The sequence below is a fragment of the Myotis brandtii genome, unplaced genomic scaffold (genome assembly GCF_000412655.1).
Source record: "Myotis brandtii unplaced genomic scaffold, ASM41265v1 scaffold352, whole genome shotgun sequence".
Lineage (NCBI taxonomy): Eukaryota > Metazoa > Chordata > Mammalia > Chiroptera > Vespertilionidae > Myotis > Myotis brandtii.
Genome location: NW_005363542.1, coordinates 463,265 through 486,942, shown reverse-complemented (window position 1 = coordinate 486,942; position 23,678 = coordinate 463,265). Strand labels below are relative to the sequence as shown.

Here is a 23,678-nt window from a genome sequence, read left to right as displayed (position 1 = left end):
GAGAGAGAGAGAGAGAGAGAGAGAGAGAGATCAATGTGAGAGAACATCAATTGGTTTCCTTCTGTATGCTCCAACCAGGGTTCAAATCGCAACTTAGGTATGTGCCCTGACAGGGAACTGAACAAACAACCTTTTGGTATACAGGATGATGCTTCAAACAACTCTAACTGAGCCACACTGGCAAGAGCATAACTTTATTTCTTGTTCCTTAGTTTGACTGCTAATTATGGCATTTATAACATAAAATATTCTACCATAAAAACTAAAATTACTTTTCTTTAGCCATTATGAATCTCAGAACCAAAACTACCATCCACTTTTATTTTCAACTTCAATTTCCAAATGTACACAAGCTCTCATGTACTTAGTATCAGTCACTCAGCTTCAAGAATTAACATTCTGTCATTCTTGTTTTATCTATCATCTCCTTAGCGCCCCTTTCCCCATGTTTTTGCTGGACTATTTTAAAGCAAATCTCAGACATTCATAATTTCACCTGTGAATACTACAGTACGCATCCCTAATAGTTAAGAGATTAAAAAAAATTTTATATTGATTTCAGAGAGGAAGGGAGAGGGAGAAAGAGTTAGAAACATCAATGATGAGAGAGAATCAATGATTGGCTGCCTCCTGCATGGCCCCCCACCAGGGACCAAGCCCACAACCGAGAACTGATCAGTGAACTTCTGGTTCATGGGTCGACACCTAACCATGGAACCACACTGGCTGGGTGGTAAGATATTTTTTATTTTATACTACCGTTGGTCCCAATCTAATACTCAGTTCATGTTCAATTTTATACCAATTTTCTCAAAAGTATCTTTTCTCCTCCGATTGGTTTGAATCAGGATCTAACAAAAAAGCCCATACATTTGCAGATTAATTTTAATAGCTTCAAAAGCCCTTACTGCTCTTGTTAACTAACTTCTTCTCTGGCTTCAATATGTAAATATGCTTATTTTCCAATTGACCTGATTTCTGTATCTATTCCTATAGTTAACTTTGACTTACATGTGTTACTGTAACTTGCTCAATTCCTTTTTGGAACAAACCAGAAGAGAAAGGAAGAAATAAAATACTCAATAATTATTTATGAGAACCTGTGAATATCAAGCATTTATCTGAGAACTACACACTTAAATTACATTCATTTATGATGAAACAGACTGTCTAAATTTTCTAACTTCAATTAAATTTGGAAACGGCCTTTATATATTTTCAGTCTAACGCTCTCCCAACTGAGCTATTTCGGCGACGCCCTAAACGGCCTTTATATATTTTAATTAAATAGTTAATGAACTTGATTGTTACCATGCTCTCTTTGGTAAAACTTGGGAGACATGGTACTATATTATACATTATCTTTCCACAACAGAAAGTAGGTACAATGTTTAGATGAAGGAAAGATATACTCAATCAATGTGCACTTTCAGCATTTCAAAGGAAAATATGCGTATCCATTCAAGATCTAGATGAATGTTAAATTGAGAAATCTCAAAGTATAGAGTTATAGGGAGTGTATTTATGTACAAACACAAGCATTTCCAAAAATGATATGGAGTTTGGACAACTAAAAATAACTGGAAAAAAGCAGTTTATGGTAAATAGCAGTATATAGGAACTTCATTCTAACATTATTATGATGCCTTTATCTTTACATATCAAATACCTAGGAAAGGATGTGTATATTTGATTAACAAAATAATTCACATGTACATTCCCTCTCCAGGAATCCTGCCTTTCCAACCAAGTACCACCTTGATTATCTTTCTTCTTTCATGATGAATGATTTATGCGAGTTGTTCCATTCTCTGACTACAGTACTCATCCCCTCCTTCGCTATAATCTACTTCTCATTCCCATTATGCTGTCTCCACTTGTCAAATACATTGCATCTCTTCTGTTCTTCCCCCAATCTCTGCAACATGCAGTATTGCTGACCATTCCCTTTCTTAAGCTCTTTTTCCCAAGGTCTCTATGACAAAATAAAACCCAAATTTTCCTTAACCTTCAAGATTATCCAACTTGATCTTTTTGTCTTATATCATTATTTAGAGACATCCTTTAAGGTTTAACATATACTTTATTACATGTTTTTAAAAATATATATATTTTATTGATTTTTTTTTACAGAGCGGAAGGGAGAGGTATAGAGAGTTAGAAACATCAATGAGAGAGAAACATCGATCAGCTGCCTCCTGCACACTCCCTGCTAGGGATGTGCCCGAAACCTAGGTACATGCCCTTGACCGGAATTGAACCTGAGACCCTTCAGTCTGCAGGCTGACGCTCTATCCACTGAGTCAAACCAGGTAGGGCTTTATTACATGTCTTATTAGATAATTCATACATGCTTATGTTTCTCACTTCTTAGAATATAACTCCATGCCTACAGTTCTCACTACTCTCCTAGTTTTGGTTCCTTATCTTTAACTGCATCCAAGGCAGTTTTGTTGGACTGTACCATTACTTCAAACTTTACATTCTCAGAAAAAGTCACAAATGTCTTTTTCTTAATGAGAATAATAATGACAAGATTAAAGGAGATAATGTGTGGGAAAATTTGTAAAAATTCAAAATGTCTTTAAAAATGACAAAACATTGAAGGTTTGGGGATATTACCCTAGATTTATGGTTCATAGGTTGTATTTCAAATTAAAGATATTAATTTAAAATATGTAAGTATGAATGGATGAAAATGAATGAAAAGCTGGCTCTAGAGCCATCCTCTCAACAACCACAAATCAAAGTCATTCAATTCCCTCTCTCCAGTATTTGAACAAGGTTAAAATTGGTAACAAATTTGTATACTTTCATAGAAAACTTTAAGAGTGCATTTTCTGTGATCTATACCTCTTTAGTACCAAAACAAAACTGTCATAACTAAACCTACTAATGTTTCAAGTAAGCAGAGACTATTATGTTTATAAATACTTAAAAAGTTTCAGTATAATTTTTGTTAAAATTAAATACATGATGTTTCCTAATACATATTTTAATAATTTTCAATTAAATACTTTTATTTACCATTTCTAAATCCACTTATACAGTTAATTCACAGCAATTATATATACAAACTAGAGGCCCAGTGCATGAAATTCGTGGACTGTTAAGGTCCCTAGCAGCTGCTCCCGCCTCCTGCTCAAACTCCCAGTCAAGAGGACAATTTGCATGCTACGCTTTTATTATATAGGATTGTACATAATTATTCTCTAAAAATTTAAATAAGTATATGGTAAGTTTTTCTACTTGCATTTAAATAGGTACAATATTGAAACAGATAGTGTAAAAACACAGAAACAGAATATTTCAGTCACCTAGGTGTGTATTATTTATCCCAACCAAAAGTAGTATGCAATGGTTTAATCTATAAAGTGCTCCCTCTCTCCAGGCAGAGCACTCAGGGATAGAGTGCTGCAAAAATATTAATGTGGCACTAGATTAAGTTTATACTTAGTGTTTCAGTCACCAAATTGGAATTCTGTTAATCAGAACACAGGTGATAGAGGGACAATGAATAAGAACTACTGGCTTAGTTTTCCATTTGATTTTTTTCAGCCTCTCATGCCTTATCTGGTTAATTTTGGTTTCTTCTCTGGTTGTTTTCTAGCCCATGAAAACTGCCAAGACACAATCATCAATGACCCTTGCCTTTCTTACCACCAAATACTTAAGTGCATGCCTTTTGTGAATATTTTTAATCTATTAGTGAAAATGTTTGAATTAAACCAAGTTTTCATGCTATTCTCACAAGAGGAATTTTTACTTATTGCAGCAAAATTTAGAACTTATTTCTATAATGTTTGTAATGTCAAAGGCATTCTTTGAAATAACTATACCTAAATGAAACCATAAAGAAAAAAATTAATAATACAATTCAATCAAAATTTAATAAAGTTGTACCGTAGAAGCTATAGCTAAGGAAAGTGTTAACATTAAATATGTTTACTATAGACTTTGAGCATTTAGGCTTTATCAAATTAGCAAAATTTCCCTTTATTCTTAGTTTCTGAGAGTGTTTTTATATATAGGTGATAATTTTAAAAAATGTTGTATTCCAATAAACTCTCAATTGATAATTCATGACATATTGTTATATGTTATTTGTCATATTGTATAATGAATACATACTTTCCTCTTCAGGCTTTAATATATGGGTTCCCTATTAAACTGTTTGATTCAGTGAAAAATGAGACTTGTACTTCCATGCATCTCTAGTGCAGTTCCCTTTTTCACCAATATTTATTGCATGTGTATTGTGTTAGGTATTATGTAAGAAATTGTGTTTTTTCTTACAAGCAATTACTACAACTGTATAAGTAAATAAAAATGGTATTGTATTAGCACATAGAGATGATAAAAGAAAGTATATAATTAGTTCAATCTTTCAGGTGAAATTTCATAATTTTAAGTTGAAAAGATCTCTCAAATCTTTGGAACTCATGGTACTTTTATATTAACCCACAAGCAATTTTGTAATATGTGTTTTTTCTTACAAGCAATTACTACAACTGTATAAGTAAATAAAAATGGTATTGTATTAGCACATAGAGATGATAAAAGAAAGTATATAATTAGTTCAATCTTTCAGGTGAAATTTCATAATTTTAAGTTGAAAAGATCTCTCAAATCTTTGGAACTCATGGTACTTTTATATTAACCCACAAGCAATTTTGTAATATCAAGAATTATTTAAAATTATCTATCTATCTATCTATCTATCTATCTATCTATCTATCTATCATCTATCAATCTATCTATCTATCTATCTAAAAGCCTAAGCGACCGTTCGCTATGACACACACTGACCATCAGGGGGCACAGACATGGAAACATGGACCAGACTGATGAATCTCAGAGGGAAAGGGGGAGGGCAGGAAGAGACTAACCAAAGATCTTATATGCATAGTAGGAGCCCTGTTACACGGATTTGTGCACCGGTGGGGTCCCTTGGCCCGGCCTGTGGGAATCGAGCTGAAACCGGCAGCCTGACATCCCCCGAGGGGTCCCGGGTTGTGAGAGGGCACTGGCCAGGCTGAGGGACCCCACCGGCACGAATCCGTGCATAGGCCTCTAGTAATACATAACAATCTAAAGATAAACTAGCAAAGAACAGTACTAGTTCTAATCTAGAGACTAAATGTGAATATTCACAAAGAAATTATTCCTAACTTCTAAAGCTTCATCAATCAAGAAATCTACACAATTCTACTATGTACTTTTATAATCTTCTTATATTAAGTTCTACCCTTGTATTATATGCAACTAAGTGTAGTAAAAATAAACTGTAATATACTTAGGCACATTCTCATGAAATTTAAATAGAACTTTACACAAGATAAAAAAGGTAGAGAACCATTCATTAAAGGTGCATTTTATTAAGTACCAGGTCATTCTTCTCTTTTATTTACTAGGTTAACAAATAGAATCATTATTGTGAGCATTTTAAAATATAGGTCCACAATCCCTTATTTAAAAACCGGGAATTCCTACATCTCTGAAAACCTAAAAAAATTTTTTTCACAATTCATTTGAGGGTAATCTAACCAATATGAGGATAATTATAGTCCTTATTTATCCTATCCAGTGTAAATATTTGCTGAAAATTAATGTGTTTGATTATGACAGATATCCCTGGACTCTACTGAAATGTAAAATAATAGGGGCATATGTAACATATTTTCTTCTCAAAGGCATAAGAAATCTGAATATTAAAATACAACTAGCCCTGAGCTGGCTGGTATAGCTCAGTTGGTTGAGCCTCCTCCCATGTATCAATTCCTGGTCAGGGCACATGTCTGAGTTGCAGGCTCTATCCCCAATAGGGGGCATGCAGGAGGCACCAATAGATATTTTTCTCATATCAGTGTTTCTCTCAAATCAATAAAAACATTGACAAAAATATAACTAGCCCTAAGTGTGTGTGTGTGTTTTAATATATCTTTACTGATTTCAGAGAGGAAAGGAGAGAGAGAGAGAGAGAGAGAGACACAGAAACACCAATGTGTTTCGAACTACAACCGCTTGGTTCATAGGTTGATGCTTAACCACTAAGCCACATCTGCCATGTCCTAAGTGTTTTTGATAATGGAGTGAGGAACTGATGATTCTAAAACCATTCAAGATATTTTTCCTATTCTATATGTTACCTTTTCACTATGTTGTTTCTTTCTTAAAAAAAATTTTTTTTAAATTTTAGAGAGAGAGGAATGGAAAGGGGGAGACAGAGAAAAACATCAATATGAGAGACAAACATCAATTGGTTGCCACTTGTACGTGCCCCGATTGGGATTGAATCTGCAACCTTGGCATTGTGCCCTGATTGGGAATGGAACCAGCGACCCTTTGGTGCACCCAATGATGCTCCAACCAACTGAGCCACATCATCCAGGGCACTTGGATTGTTTCTTTTACTGTTTCTTTTCAGTTTGATATAGTCCCATCTATTATTGCTTTTGTGCCTATGCTTTTGGTGTCATAACCAAGAAATCACCTCGTAGACCAATGTCATAAAGCATTTGCCTTAAGGTTTCTTCTAGAAGTTTTATGGATTCAGGCTTTATTTTTAAATTTACACCACATATCTGATAAAGAGATAATGTCCAAAAAATATAAGGAACCCCTACAATTCAATAGCAAAAAACCAAATAACAGATAAAAAAATGGGCCTATGACTCGAGTAGACATTTCTCCAAAGAAGGCATACAATGAAAATGCTCAATATCTGTAATCATAGTAGAAATGCAAATCAAAACCACAAGATTATCTCCTCATACCATTATCAAAAGAACAAAAGATAAGTGCTAACAAGAATGTGGAGAAATTAGAATCATTGCATGCTATTGGTGAAAATGTAAAATAATGCAGCTGCTATAGAAAACTGTATGAAGGTTCCTTAAGAAATTAAAAACAGAAATACAATATGATCCAGAAATGTCACTTCTGGGTATATATCCAGAAGAACCAAAATGAGTATATTGAAGAAATATCTGCACTCACTCGTTCATTGCAGTACAATTCACAGTAGCTAAAATATGGAAACAACCTAAATTTCCATTAACAAATGAATGGATAAAGAAAATGTGATAAACATAGAGAATGAAATATTATTCAGTCTTAAAAAGGAAAGAAAATCCTGCCCTGTGAGATAACATGGATAAGCCTGGGGGATATTATGCTAGGTAAAATTAACTTCACAGGAGGACAAATACTGCATAATTCTAATTATATGATGTATCTAAACTAGTATAACTCATGGAAACAAAGTAAAATGGTAATTGCTGGGGGAAGGAAGAAATGGAAAGTTAGTGTTCAACAGGAATAAAGTTTCAGTTGTACAAAATGAATAAATTCTAAAGATCTGCTGTACAACAATGTGCCTATAGTTAACAACACTGTATTGTGAACTTAAAAAACTGTGAACTTAAAAAACAGTTTAAAAAATGTTTAAAAATATTTCTAATATTATTCAGTCCTCATTTACTATTAAAAGCAATTCTTATACTCATGTATCTCTACTTGTGCTTTCATATTCTAACACATGTTTTAATAAACAAAAATATTATTTTCACATCAAAATCATTGTGATAAAGAACATTTTTTAAACCGACACTTGAGAAATATCAAAAGCCTGAAACAAAATATTAAAGAAAATATTTAACAGTGATTTAACTGTATTAGAAAATATAACATAACATTTATACTACACCTCATTCTATAAGAGATTTGAATTGGAAGCCTTTTTAGTAATAGCACATTAAATGCAAACTTACATAACTTCTATACTGAGGAAAAATATTAAAATATAAAGAAGGTACGTACAACACACAATGAGATTCTTCTATCATTCTGGATTTCATTATCTCAAATCAAAAGCTTCTAAATCATGTAATATGCCATAAAAAGTGGGAGCACTTACTTAGGAGTAGAAGGACCCCTTGGCCATGTTCCGTCTTCATTTTTCTGTTCTATCACTAACACCTACAAATATGACACAGTAAGAGTGTTTGTCTTAACCCCAATGTTAAAAATAGTTTTAAAAGATTAGCTGAATTCACTAAGAAACTAAAGTAACCCTGTGATTTATTAAAGCACACAGTATATAAGGTGAAGAGATATTTATATTTTGATTCCAAAGCTAGGCAAAGGAGACAAAAATTTAAGAAGCAAAATATAAAAACTAAGCAATTGAAAACACACACACACACACACACACACACACACACACACACACACAAGAAAGATAAGGACCACTCATTTTGGGGAGCAAACTCTTCAATAATATATATTTGTTTCACTTCCTAACAAGGGTACTTTCAATTTCAGTAAAAAAATAAATTAATTAAAAGTTCAGGATAGTGTTTAGTTTATTTATCAGTTGTCAGAAAAGAACTTACAAAATCTGGAAAACATTTAAAAATATATATTTTTATTGCCCTAACCGGTTTGGCTCAGTGGATAGAGCGTCGGCCTGCAACTGCAGGGTCCCAGGTTCGATTCCGGTCAAGGGCATGTACCTTGGTTGTGGGCATATCCCCAGTAGGGGGTGTGCAGGAGGCAGCTGATGGATGTTTCTCTCTCATTGATGTTTCTAACTCTCTATCCCTCTCCCTTCCTCTCTGTAAAAAATCAATAAAAATATAATTTAAAAAATATATTTTTATTGATTTCAGAGAGGAAGGGAGAGAGAGATAAAAACATCAATGATGAGAGGGAATCATTGATTGGCTGCCTCCTGAACATCCCCTACTGGGGATTGAGCCTGCACCCTGGGCATGTGCCCTTGACCAGAATTGAACCTGTGACCCTTCAGTCCATAGGCCAACACTCTACCCACTGAGCCAAACCGGCTAGGGCTAAAATCTGGAAAATTTAATGCACATTTCTGGAAACATTCCTATTTCAAAATCTGATAAATGCATTCCTAGCAATAAGATCAAATTATTTAAATTCTTGAAGCCTCAGTTTTTTCTAATGTACATAATAAAAAAAATAATAGTCATTACAGAGGACCAATCACTGAAAAGAGTTAACGAAATAAAACTATATATTTAAAATTGTCCCCTAGAGCTACCACAAGGCCTGCTGAATGGTAACCAAGGATAGAGGTGGAGGTCTATTGGTAGACAAGAAAGAGAGTTGGCTGGTTTGGGAGGGGAGTATTGACGAACTAATAGAGTTCCAAGTTCCTTACTCCAGCTTCAATCAGGTAACTCTACCTTTAATTGTAATACATATTAAAAATTTAAGATTTCACTAAGAATATAATGGCTAAAGTATCAAATAACTGTTTTTATAGTCTATTTACAGAAATATGGAAGATTGAAAGTGGACATGCCAAATACTGGAGGCAGAGAGATCTGTTAAATAAGGGCTGGGAAGGACACAGAGATTAATGAGATATTTAGAAGGCAGAATCAGTAGGACTTGCTGATTGTGTTTAAATGTCTTCGTTTTTCAACATATTCATTCCTCTGGATTATATCATAAATAAAGAACAAATTGGGGCTTGATACCTTCTAGCAGGAGCTGGCAAATTATAGTTCACTTAGTTTACTGACTGCTTTTGTAAATAGCTTGTTGGAACATAGCCATTTCCATTTGTTTACATATCCTCTCTATGGTTACTTTCGTTATACTAACAACGGCAGAGTTGTAGTTGTGACAGAGACCATAGAGATGGCTGAACCAAAAATATTCACTATTTAATCCTTTAAAGAAGTTGGCTGACCCATCTTATTTAGCTGTTTTTTTTTTAATGGAAACTTATTTCTTTTTATATTCAAGTTCAAAGAGGGAAACAGAAAGTTATAGTTAAGTGTCCAGCAAGGGTAAGGAAGAAATGAGTTAGAAAAAGGAAGTGAGAGCCAACAGGACCCACTATAGATGTCAGATGTCCAAAAAGTTTGTGACTTAAGAAAGCTCCATGTATGGTATGCTTAAAATAAACAGTACTGATAAACAATACCTGTCCTTGGTATAAACCAGCATCCTGAATGGTGCTGTCTGGTTTATTCAGTGGTTCAAATGTATTGCTCATGTATTTGTTCCACAATCTCGTCTCCTTTTCATCTGGAATATTGAAGATTTTTCTTATTTCCTTTTCAATTGTATCTAGATTTAAGGAGAAAAGATATGTAAATATAGTATTTAAATATATACCACGTAGACCTAAGTGCTCACCAGCATAAAAGTCCCAAATTTAAAATACTGAGATGATAGTAAGAATAGGTGAACGAGTATGTAAAAAAATATGTAAAAAAAACAACAAGATTTTTAAGACCAGGTGTGCTTTTTAAGAAAATGGTAATTATAACTCTGACAGATGATTACTTAGGGAAATTGAGATCTCAAAAGGTAAAGGAGTTCAATCATATTAACACCAAAGTATAATTTATGTCATATAGCTTAAATTTATGTTTACATATAAAATCAACACAATTTTTTGATGATATGTAGGAGTTAAAAAATAATGACTCAGAGATATTACAAATGGAAATTTTTAATTATGACATAACTAATTTCAGAACAATTAATATTAAATTAAGTATAATTTACAATTTAAATAGTTTGTTTTAAAATATATTTTTATTGATTTCAGACAGGTAGAGATAGAAACATCAATGATGAGAATCATCAATCAGCTGCCTTCTGCACACCCCCTACTGGGGATCGAGCCTGCAAGTGGGGCATGTGCCTTTGACTGGAATCAAACCCAGGACCCTTCAGTCTGCAGGCTGACACTCTACCCACTGAGCCAAACCAGCTAGGGCTGAATTAATTTTAATAGACTATACTCTGTGGATATATTTATAGATTCTTATTGTACAGATTTTAATGTCATGATTAATGTAATATTTAGACAGTAGTCTCCCCCACCCCCTTATCTGCAGTTTTGCTTCCTGCAGTTTAAGTTACCTGTGGTCAACTACGGTCTAATAGTATTAAATGGAAAATTCCAGAAAAATGCAATTCATAAATTTTAAATTGCATGTGTTCTGAGTAGCAGGATGAAATCTCAGCTCTCTGCTCTGTCCTACCATGGACGTGAGTCATTCCTTTGTATGGCACATCCATGCTGTATATGCTACCTACTGCCAGTCACTCATAATGGCCCCAAAGTGCAAGAATAATGATGCTGGCAATTTGGATACGTCAGATATATATAAAAGGCTAATATGAAGTGTCCCCTCGGGAGTTCAACCGGGAGTTTGACCACTGGCTGACCACTAGGGGGTGGTGTGGAACATGGTGGGCAACCAGGGGTGGCAGTGGGGTGCTAAGGGAGCAAGGGAAAGCGGAGGCAGGGGACCTGCTTGGCCCTGATCGCTGGCCAAACCTAGGGACCCTACCCATGCATGACTTTCATGTACCGGGCCTCTAGAAGTACAATAAAATATTGAGACAGACAACATTCACATAACTTTTATTACAGTATATTCTTATATCTGTTCTATTAGTTATCAGTAGTTACTGTTGTTAACTAGAGGTCCGGTGCACGAAATTTTGCACGGGTAGGGTCCCTAGGCCTGGCAGGCAATCAGGGCCGATTGGGGCCTTCCTTTGTTCTGTGCCACCCTCTGGTGGTCAGCGCAAGTCATAGCGAGCAGTCGAACTCCTGGTTGGTAGAACTCCTGAGGGGATAATTTGCATATTAGCCTTTTATTATATAGGATAATCTCTAACTGTGCCTAATTTATAAATTAAACTTTATCATAGGTATGTTTGTATAGGAGGCAACACAGTACAGATATATATAGAGTTTGGTACTATCCCTGGTTTTAGGCATCCACTAGGGGTCTTGGAACATAAGCTCCATTAATAAGGGCACACTACTGTATTATATTGAAAACTTTCAGTATTTAGTATGTAGCATTGTTTTCTTTTCCTAATGATATTCCACAAATCTTGAAATTCAAAAGTTAAGTAATTTTTTCATAATCTGATAGTTATATATGGAATTCCTAATATTTTAAGCATTCATTTTAGAAAGGTGACTGTGAGTTTATTGAAATGTCCTGGCAAAATAAAGAGGGCGAAAATAAAAAAAATCACACACAATATTTTATTGGTGAAAACATTAGTATTAAAAAGCACAGGATACTGAAAGATATCCTGTGAAAAATATCAATTAAAAGTATTTCCTGCTGTGAAATGGGTGACTGGTAAAAGTCAAATGACATATAAAATTCAGAAATACTTTTATTTACTTGTAAGCTAAGTGTACTTAATGATTGCTTCCAACAAGGAAAACTATACAGTGCCATAATTTATAACCTCTCTTCCTCGTTGAGGAGTTGTGCATTAAGTGTTATCTCCAATGTTTACTTACATTTTCCAAAAAGATCAAATTATTATGATTAACCTTGTTTTCCAGTAACTTTATTTGAAAATAACTACTGTTTCTGATTTTTATTTTAAGCTGTTTTTATCAAAAGTACTAAAATTTGTGATTAAATTACTAATCGTTGATTTAAAAAACTTTTCACTCAATATATTCTTGATATTATATTACAACTAGAGGCCTGGTGCACGAAATTCATGCACAGGGGAGTGTCCCTCAGCTGGGCCTGCACCCTTTCCAATTCGGGACCCCTCAGGGGATGTCTGACTGCCGGTTTAGGCCCGATCCCTCTCGCAATCCAGGACCACTGGCTCCTAACCACTCACCTGCCTACCTGCCTAATGCCCCCAACTGCCCTCCCCTGCCGACCTGGTTGCCCCCAATGGCCCTCCCCTGCTGTCCTGGTTGCCCTCAACTGCCTTCCCCTGCCAACCTGGTTGCCAAATGCCCTCCCCTGCAGGCCTGGTTGCCCCCAACTGCCCTCCCCTGCAGGCCAGTTCACCCCCAACTGCTCTCCCCTGCCAGCTTGATCTCACCCCCAACTGTCCTCCCCTGCCGGCCAGATCTCGCCCCCAACTGCCCTCCCCCGCCGGCCTGATCGCCCCGAATTGTCCTCCCCTGCTGGCCTGATCGCCCCTAACCCCCAGGCCAGCCTGATCTCACCCCTAACCCCCAGGCCCTGCCAGGTGGCTTCCATAGAAGAGAGGAAACTTCTTCCCCAGTAGACATCAGGAAATTTCTTTTATATATATGGATCCCATCCTCTCTGCCAGTCAGAGCCATATAGTGGGACCACTTGGATTGATCATGTCAAGCAGCGTGTTTGGGAGACTCTAAGTTACTGTTAAAACAAGAAAGGTGACCAGTAGCTCAGCCAGTAGAGAGCAGGGAACACAGTGTTTGCTCCATCCAACCAATGCCAGGAAGACAGACAGGCAGACAGACATACACACACACACACACACACACACACACACACACACACACACAGAGATATGTAGACATATAAATATATAAAGGGAGTTGGTACACTTTTATTTGAAACTTTAATTCCCTAATCTACTCATCATAAAAGTTCTTTAATTTATAATCCTGTTATAAACAAAATACACATTTTCAAATGCTAAAGTAAAACATAAATAATCTGATGCTTTTAAAAAAGTAAAATGGCACAAATTAACTTCATTTAATAATGTAAAGTGAATTAAAAACCATAAATATTTCAACATTAAGCTAAGACATAGTGCATCAAGCTTGGAAATCTATAATGTTAAATACAGACCCTTAACATCGTTATCATCCTAGTAACATTTAACAAATAGAATTATAATTAAATTTCTAATAGCAATGATTTAACAGATCTTGCATTACCTATTGTGTCAGCTTTGCTAAATCTTCTAGTTACAACATTGTTCATGTTTCCATTTTCACAGAGCTTCAATTCTGTGAGGTATACTTCTACTTTGCAGTGCTTTACAAACATACCCTGTTCAACCACCTGAAAAAGCAAAACAAAACAGTGTCAGCTATAGCTCAATATATTTCACTGTCTCTAACAGAATACATTTTCTAAAGAGGCTTAGAAAAAGCCACAGATCTTCAATGGAAAACAATAACTAGTAAAATCTATCAATATAAAAAATATTAACTATTTGAAAAGGCAAGAAACATTTTTGGAAAATTTAATATTTAACAGAATATGAATAATCACATTAAACACTAATAGTATGGAAAGGTATTCTACTGATCTATGAAGATACTTAAGTACACAATGAATACATTCAGTACTTATAACAAAAAAGTTTACTCAAAATGTAAATACAACTCTGACTAAAGATACAGACATACTTATAGTTTTTAGTACTGATCTCAAGCTGAAAACCTTTTAAAATGATAAGTTTTATACAGTTTCAGCTAGCAATAGCTCTCACTCTGTATGTTAAAACAAATATTTTTAAATTACTGCTGCCAAATTATTTAGCTATGCGCTATACCTGATATGTTAGTTTACCATCCTTAGATGACTTTGATCTTTAAATGCACACTTAGTAATTCTACGCAACAAATGAAAATAAAAAAAGCTGCTTAAACATGCAAGCAATAAAGCAGAAAGATAGAAAATATGTGTACATTAGGGTCACCTTTTTAATAAGTATATTTCCTTTTGCTCTTCTAAAGGTTAACTGTAGGGTTTCAGTCATGAATACTGTTGCTGAAAATAGTAAACAGCCTGATATGTGATACATTAGACAAATATGGCAAAAGGGAGGCTCCAAATGACTCTTGCACTCACACGCTTAGCATCACTTTAGTAAGGGATTTAAAAATTTCTCTTTCACTTGTAGGGAAACAGTTTTAGCTCAAAAACTTCAAATGTAGTTTATCTAGCACTTAATGTCCAACCCAACATAATTTTTATGATTCTTTGTCATATATATTCTCCTACTGCATTTATTTCTTATTTTATTGGAGTGACATTGGTTAAAAAAATTATACAGGTTTCAGGTGCACAATTCTACAGCACATCATCTGTACACTGTATTGTGTGTTCACCACACCAACTCAGGTCCCCGTCCATCCCCATGTATGTCCTCTATACCCTCCTCCAGCCTCTAAACCCACTATCACCTCACTGTAGTCCTCCTATTGCATTTCTAAAACAGGTTAACAGCCTATGCCTCTCTTTCTATTAATTAACTTAATTCATTTTACAAACCAATATGTATATTGTCTAAATCTTAAGTTAGACAATGTTTTATCTCTTTATGCTTATTTTGAGGTTAAGATTGTAGCAAAAGATACCACATCATTTTATTTTATAAGATTGCTTGTAGCAATATTTAAGTAGAAAAACTAGGAATTAAATATCACTATCAATAAAAAATTTGTTTTAGGACTCAATATCAGAAAAGAATCCTAAAATATATTAGGGTAGCTACTAATCATTGATAAGTTGCTATAAAAACTACAGGCCTCATTTTTATGGGGGAGAAAATGGAATGACCAACAACAGATCAGGTAATGGAATAAAGAAACAGGATAAAATAATAAAAAATATGAACATTCCTCATGATTTACATGGAGGTATATATATTTTAAATAATCATAGTTCTTTTTTTAAAGGCAATTAATTTTAATAACACTAACATATTTTTCTGAAAAAACCCCTGGTGATTTAACTGTTAGAAAGTTATTATAAACAGTGAAAAAAATACCATCCAGATAATTTCAAAATCCACACTTCATTGGGATTCAGAATTTTTCTCATTTTTTTCTTCTCTCTGACAATATCATACATTACTAAAACACTCAATATCACTACTTGGAATACTACGAATATATTTATAAGATATTATAGTACTTCTAAAAGTAGTGTATTAAAAAGCTATTCTTGTTTGGGATGATGAAAAATTTTGGAAATAGCGGTGATGGTTGCACAACATCCTGATTGTAATTACTGCCACTGACTTTTGCACTTAAAATGGCAAGTTTTAGGTTTTACATACTTTATAATAAAAAAAAACTTAAAGGAAACAAAAAAAAGCTGTTCTTTTAAAAAAATATTTCTGTCTTCCAACTATTTCTGATTTAAAAGAACCATACTATATGAATGATTATAGCACTTCAGCACAGAAAATTAATTATCATATTTATGTATTCGTGTTATGATCATATGTAAATTATTTGTTTATATAACATAGCTTTTATTTTTATTTATATAAAGTTTCCTACATTCATTAAAAATGTCTGCACTGAAAATAATCATTTAAAATGGTGGCTATGAAGACTAACAGAAAGAAGCAGGCTTACAAAAACAGGTTGTAAAGTTATATTTATCTATTATTATAACCATTAAAACATACATTTGAAATTCAAGCCTGGAAGGTTACTATTCAAAAATAATAGTAATGTTTCAGAATTAGAGGTGACAATTAAAATGGTTTGTTTTCTAAGTAAATTATCCTATATAATAAAAGGCTAATATGCAAATTGACTGAACGGTGGAATAACCGGTTGCTATGATGTGCACTGACCACCAGGGGGCATAAGCTCAATGTAGGAGCTGACCCATGGTGGTCAGTGCACTCCCACAAGGGAAGTGCTGCTCAGCTAGAAGCCCTGAGCCAGGCTCATGGCTGGTGAATGCAGCAGTGGTGGCGGGAGCCTCTCCCACCTCCAAGGCAGCACTACGGATGCCTGACTGCCAGCTTAAGCCGTCAGTTGGACATCCCTCGAGGGCTCCCAGACTGCAAAAGGGTGCAGGTCGGGCTGAGGGAGCCCCCGCCCCCCTCCCCCGAGTGCACAAATTTCATGCACCGGACCTCTAGTGTTGTTATAAATAAGGAGCAAGCACAAGGTAAAATCTGGCTCCTTGTCCAAAATATAAGACTTATGATGGCTATATAAAAGTATTTCTGCCCTGGCCAGGTGCTCAGTTGTTGGAGTATCATCCCATACACTAAAAGTTTGCAGGTTCCATCCCCAGTAGCAGTGAGTACATGAGGCAACTGATTAATGTTTCTCTTTCACATCAATGTTTCTTTCTCCTCCTCCTTCCCTCCCCCGTGTTTCCTCTCTCTTTAAAATCAATCAAAACATCTTTGGGTGAGGATTAAAAACTACATATTTCCATATTTCCAATAATTCAAGGCCACATAGAAGGTAAAGCCTCTTTACTGAGTTAGTGAGGGAAATACAAGTTTATGCTGAATTAAATAATTATAAATTCCATTTGTTCATCTTGCTGTGAATATTAGAAAACATTTTGTATAAAGCCATGAAATATATTTAATAAACTTAATGTATGAAAGTTTACAGAAACTTTATTTCATTCCAAATAATGCCTTCTTACCCCCTCTGGAAACAGAAAGTAATTTCTAAAGAAATCCGTTACTCAACAACAATTTGGTAACACTAGGCCTAATGGACACATTTACTATTTTTGAGGAGTGAGCTACCTTCATTTTTGTAGCATTTACTAATAAGCACCTATACTTAGTGCTAGGTGTTACAGGTGAATTAGACTTAGGCTCTGGAGTCAGAGTGAGAATATCTAGTGGTAAAGACAGACAAGTAGAGAAGTATAACACAAAGATGAAATCATACTAGTAGTTGTTAATACTAACAAATCTTACATGTTATTTTCTATCTACAAATATTTAAGGATGCGTCTTTTCAAAAATGTAACACCATTATCACAACTAAAATAATTTAAATGAATCCCTTAATACCAATTATCTAGTCAATGTTCAAATTCTCTCAAAATTTCTTATTTTTAATACATTGTTTGAATCAGAGCCCAAATAAAATTGACATATTACAATTAATAAAGTCTCTTCAATATATTTTAACTGAAATAGTGTCTATTTTTTCATTTTTGCAATATTTATTGACTACTTCATAAATGTTGAGATGTATTCTAAATAAGATGCAAATAATATTTAACTACCCCCTTTCTTGTGATGTTAGTAAGCATAAATTAACCAGTGCCTAGATTGAGGTGGGAAAACTATGACCTACAAGCTAAATCTGACTCACCATCTATTTTTAACATTTTACTGGAACACAGCCATACTCATTCATTTATGTATCATCTATGGCTGCTTTTGCACCCAAAACAACAGAGATGAGTAGGTTCCACAGAGACCATTTTGGCTCGCAAAGCTAAAAATATTTACTATCTCGCCCTTTACAGAAAATGGTGACTCCTATGGCCATTAATTCATTAGGTCTTTTAAAAATTTGCTCAGTAATTTTTGTATTTTTCAGTAGAAAATCAGTTTTTGTTGGTTTATTCCTAAGAAGTCTGATGCTACAAGCATTATTTTAAAATTCAACTTTATTTGCTACTGATATGTAATTGACTTTTATATATTGACCTTATATCCAGCTATCTTGCTAAACTTAATTATTAATTCTAATTGTTTATCAGTATAATTTTTTTGAAATTTTCAACATATAAAATGTCTTACATTTTTATTTTTTATGTTTTAACCTTTATTCTTTTAGTTCTTTTCCTTTGATCACAAAACTGGCTAAAACCTCTAATATAGTTATCCTTGTCTTGTCCCTGATATGAGAGAGCTTTGAATATTTTACCAATAGGTATATTTGCATAGCTTCTGCTCCTAGCTTTCTATTTCTATGAGTTAAAAAAAATCATACATGAATATTGAATTTTATCAAATGCTTTTTCTGTACCTATTGAGATTATTTTTCTTCTTTATTCAGCTGATACCAAAATTGTAAGTGATTTTCAAAGTTAAATCAAAATTGCATTTAAAAATCCAGCTTATCCATTTTTATTTGCCCTTTTTACTTATTGCTGGATTTGCTTTGCTAATATAGTGTTTAGAAATTATCTATGTACACGAGTAAGAGTAGCCTGTAATTATTTTTTTATAATGCCCTTCAAGGTTTTGTGTCAAATTTATGCTAGCCACAAAATAAGTTAGGAAGTATGCCTTCTATTTTTGGAAAAGTTTGAATTAATTGGTATACTCCTTCCTTAAATATTTGATAGAATATACTGATAAAACCTTCTGGACCTGCATTGTACTTTGTGGGAAGGTTTTCATTTAATGATTCTATTTCTTTAATCACAAAGTGCAATTCGGACTTTTTATTTCTCACTGTTTCAACATTAAGTTGTATTTTTGTAAAAATTTGTCCATTTCAGCTAAATTTTCAAGTTATTGCATAAAGCTGTTCAGAAACATAATCTTTTTAAAAAGTCTTTAGGCTCTGCTATGATGTTCCCTTTTCATTCTTAAAAAGGTTATTTTTGCCTATTTTTAAACCAGCCTTGCCAGGACTCATCTTTATTTTACTGGCCTAAGTTTATTGTTTTTGCAATGAGTAAACTTTGTTCATTTAGTGTTATTTTTTTCCTTTTTTATTAATGTCTACTATACATTATTATTTCTTGATTAGGCTTAATTTCCTTTTCTTCTCTTAACTTCTTGAGACAACAGATTTTCAGTATTTCTTCTTTCCAATATATGCATTTAACTATAAAATTCCTTCTAAGGATGGCTTTAGTCACCCTTTTATGTTGTATTATTTTATTATTCAGTTGAAAATATTAGACAGTTTTAGAATACAAAATAAATTTGTCTTCTGCACTAAGTGCTATGCATGTCATTAGGTGGTTAATCACGTCGTTCAAATCTGCTTCCAAGCTCACTCATGTGATTGTTGGCAGGCCTCAGTTCCTCTACAGCTGTTGACAGAGACTTCAGTTCCTCATCATGTGAGTCTCTGTAGGCTGCCTGCATGGCATGCTGTTTCACTCAGAGTGACTGATTCAAGAGAAAGAGAGCACCCCAAGTTAAACCTACCCGTATATTTGTAAACTAACTCTGAATTGACATACTACCACTTCTGCCATATTTTAACAGTCACATAAACCAACCGTGATCCAATGTGAATACCCTGTGGTGGTGATCACTGGGAAGCATCTTTGAGGCTGGCTACCACAGTCCTTTCTTTAGCCCCCAATATGTCATAGTCTCTCCCTGCAAGATGCAAAATACACCCAACCCCTGCAAAGGCTCCCACTAGTCTCATTCCATTATAACATCAACTCAAAGTTCAGAAACCTGTCATCTATATCTAATCCAGGTATAGATGAGGATCCTTGGATATAGCTCCTTAAGCATCTCGAGTATAGTTCCCCTTGATCTATAGGCCTGTGAACAAAGTTGTAAGTCATCTGTCCCACATACACCCAGAATAAAATAATGGGGCATGCAGAAGGTAATATTTTAGATATTCCTGTAAAAAGGGGGGGAAAGAGGAGGTACAAAGGAGTCAATGGCCCATAGAAATTCTGAAATCCACCTAGGCAAATACTGGACAATCTTTGATTAGGACTCACTTCTGCCCTTTCCTGAAAATGACTCTTCATAACATTTGGTTCTGTTTTCTGAGTCACGCTTTTTTTCGTGAAAGTTAGCGTGTGTTTACTGTTGAGTAAACTCTTTGTCTGATTCCTGCTTGTCTGGGAAGTAAAAGGCCTTTCGTTTTATACTGTCTTTTCAGTTCAAGATGGCAGTGGTTCTTGAAAACACTGTAGGTCTCAAGTGGATTTCACTGGAGTTCATTCCATTAGACAAGTCACACACACAAATGTCCCCTAGGTAAGTCCTCTCTACCTTGGGTTTAAGCTGAGGGGCAATGACCTTAAGCTTCTCTTAAGCCTTATTTTTCTTAGAAGCCCAAATGTTGAAAGGAGGTATGACGTATATTCCAAAATTTGTTTTCCTGCCAATCAAGCAACCCAATTTATTCAATAAATAAAAATACAAGGTGAGAGAAGAGGTGGAAAACTATAGATTAAAACAGACTTAAAAGATATATATTTACCAATACTTAGTACCTTTATTATTAGCAATTTTTTTCAAATTAAATGTATTGGGGTGACATGGCTAATAACACTATGTAAGTTTCAAGTGAACAATTCTTTATTATATAATTGGTATACTGCATTGTGTGCTTATCACTCATAGTCTAGTCTCCCTCTGTCACTATATATTTCACCTCCTTTACCCTCTTCATCCTTCCTCTCTGGTAACCTCATATTGTTGTATGTGTCTATAAGTTTGTTTTGTTCTTGTTGCTTTCTTTTTTTAAAACAAGTAATAAAGATTTGTTCAAGGGTCTTAAGAGTTTACAAACTGGGAAAACAGCTAGGCAAAAACCCAGAAGTGTTCTAAAAAAGAAAAAAAGTTAAGAGCTCTTATAGTAAAAAAGTACACTCTAAAGAAATATTAGACTTGCAGTCTTAGCCCTAAGATTGGTCCAGGCTGGTTATCAGTCAGATGACAGGTAGTTTCAGTGGTCACCAACCAGTGGTCCTCGGATCACTGGTGGTCTGTGAGGTCCGAAAGGTTGGCAACTGCTGGTCTAAATGATGGATGTCAGGAGGTCTGGTTATGTCCAGTGATCTGGATAACAATGTCAGATGGGTGTCAGGTGGCCTAAATACCTGAGTCTTTCAGGGGATAATCAGAAGGTTATTTGGAGGTTTGATGCACCCAGATGTATATCTATCTAGGCCAGTGGTTCTCAACCTGTGGGTCGCGACCCCTTTGGCGGTTGAACGACCCTTTCACAGGGGTCACCTAAGACCATCCTGCAATGGTCACACCTGAAGACCTTAAAGCCAATGCAGGTGAGTTATTTGCATTAAGAAAGCATCACTCTAGAGCAGCCGTGGGCAAGGATCCGGCCCTTTTGAAATGAATAAAACTAAAAAAAAAAGACCGTACCCTTTTATGTAATGATGTTTACTTTGAATTTATATTAGTTCACACAAACACTCCATCCATGCTTTTGTTCCGGCCCTCCGGTCCAGTTTAAGAACCTATTGTGGCCCTCGAGTCAAAAAGTTTGCCCACCCCTGGACTAAGCAGTGTCGCAGGACAGCTGTGCACACTGGGACAGATGAGGCATTGTCTCTGTTGCTTTCAGTTTTATATCCCACATGAATGAAATCATATGGCTCTTATCCTTTTCCGTTTGACTTACTTCATTTAGCATGATATTCTCAAGATCCATCCATATTGTCACAAATGGCAATATTTCACCCTTTCTTATGGCTAAGGAGTAATTCCAATTGTATATCTTTACCACGACTTCTTTATCCAATCATCTATCAATGATTTAGGTTGTTTCCATGTCTTAGCTACTGTGAATAATATATATTTACAGTATATGTTTTCAAACATTTCAGATACCCTGAAGAAGAATTGCTGGGTCATATGGCAGCTCTATTCTTAAGTTTTTGAGGAATTGCCATACTGTTTTCCATAGTGGCTATATCAGTTTACATTCCCATCAGCAGTGTCTGAGGGCTCCTTTTTCTCCACATTCTCTCCACCTCTTGTTATTTCTTGTCTTATTGATAACAGCTGTGAGGTGGTATCACACTGTGGTTTTGATTCGCATTTCCCTTATACTAGTAGCTAATGAAGGTGAGCATCTTTTCATAAATTCTTTAAAGACCTTTTGTGTGAACAGAGCTGTGAGGTACCATCATTAACTTTTCTGAGGTCTTAACAATGAATTTTATAATCACATCCTAGGCTTCAACTTCAGATCATACTTTATTGAGAGTGCCCTAAGTTTAATCTTTGCTCAAACATTTAAGTTTTAGCACTGTCATCTGGAGAGTCTAGAAATCTTCAAAACTAGGAAGTCTTGCCTCCTTTTTATGTAACACTAGTGGCCCGGTGCATGAAATTCGTGCACGGGGAGGGGGGGGGGGGGGGTCCCTCAGCCTGGCCTGCCCCCTCTCCAATCTGGGACCCCTCGGGGGATGTCAGACTGTCAGTTTAGGCCCGATCCCACAGGAGTGAAGAAACCAGCAGTCTGACATCCTTCTTGCAATCCAGAACTGCTGGCTCCTAACCACTCACCTGCCTGACTGCCAGATCACCCCTAACCACTCTGCCTGCCGGCCTGATTGTCCCCAACTGCCCTCCTGCCAGCCTGCTTGCCCCCAACTACCCTACCCGCCGGCATGATCACCCTCAACTGCCCTCCCCTCCTGGCCTGATCGCCCCTAACTGCCTTTGCCTTGGCCCCACCACCATGGCTTTGTCCAGAAGGTCTCCTGGTCTAATTAGCATATTACCCTTTTATTAGTATAGAGGCCTGGCGCATGGGTGGGGGCCGGTTGGTCTGCCCTGAAGGGGGTCCCAGATCAGGGTTGGGGTCCCCTTGGGGGGAGGGGCTGGCCTGGGGTGGTTTGCAGGCTGGCCACGCCCCCATCGGGGTTAGGGTTCCCACTGAGGGGTGTGGCTGGCCTGGGCAAGGGGCTGATGGTCGTTTGCAGGCTGGCCACACCCCCATCGGGTTGAGGGTTTCTGATGGGGGCATAGCCAGCCTGGGTGAGGGGCTGGGGGCCGTTTTCAGGCTGGCCACACCCCCATTGGGGTGACGGTCCCCGCTGGGGGAGGGGTGGGCCTGAGCAAGGGGCTGAGGGCTGTTTGCAGGCTGGCCACACCACCATCGGGGGGAGGGTCCCTGCGGGGGGTGTGGCCAGCCTGGGAGAGGGGCTGAGGGCCGTTTGCAGGCTGCCACAACCCCATTGGGGTGAGGGTCCACGCTGGGGGTGTGGCTGGCCTGGACGAGAGGCTGAGGGCCGTTTGGGGGTGGTATGCAGGTCGGCCAAGCCCCCAGCTTTTGTCTGGAAGGACATCCAGAAGGTCTCCCGGTCTAATTAGCATATTACTCTTTTATTAGTATAGATTCCTTTCTTTACCTTCTCTTTCTCTTCTCACATCTGACTATATAGTCCTTTCAACATTTTGGCTTATTGTTCAGTTCA

At 36.1% G+C, this 23,678-nt stretch overlaps 1 protein-coding gene across 3 annotated transcripts in view; it reads right to left on the bottom strand.

Moving 5' to 3' along the window:
* USP15 (ubiquitin specific peptidase 15) overlaps positions 1 to 23,678 on the bottom strand; it is a 92,211-nt gene that overhangs the window by 58,360 nt on the left and 10,173 nt on the right. For 2 of the 3 annotated variants that reach the window (XM_014544124.1, XM_014544126.1), the window contains exons 3-5: positions 13,715 to 13,841; positions 9,968 to 10,113; positions 7,919 to 7,980 (exon numbers count right to left, since the gene is read on the bottom strand). In XM_014544124.1, coding sequence (XP_014399610.1) covers positions 7,919 to 7,980; positions 9,968 to 10,113; positions 13,715 to 13,841 — 335 coding nt within the window. Of the gene's footprint in view, positions 1 to 7,918; positions 7,981 to 9,967; positions 10,114 to 13,714; positions 13,842 to 14,484; positions 14,560 to 23,678 lie in introns of those variants that run through there. The other variant, XM_014544125.1, reaches the window with a different exon arrangement.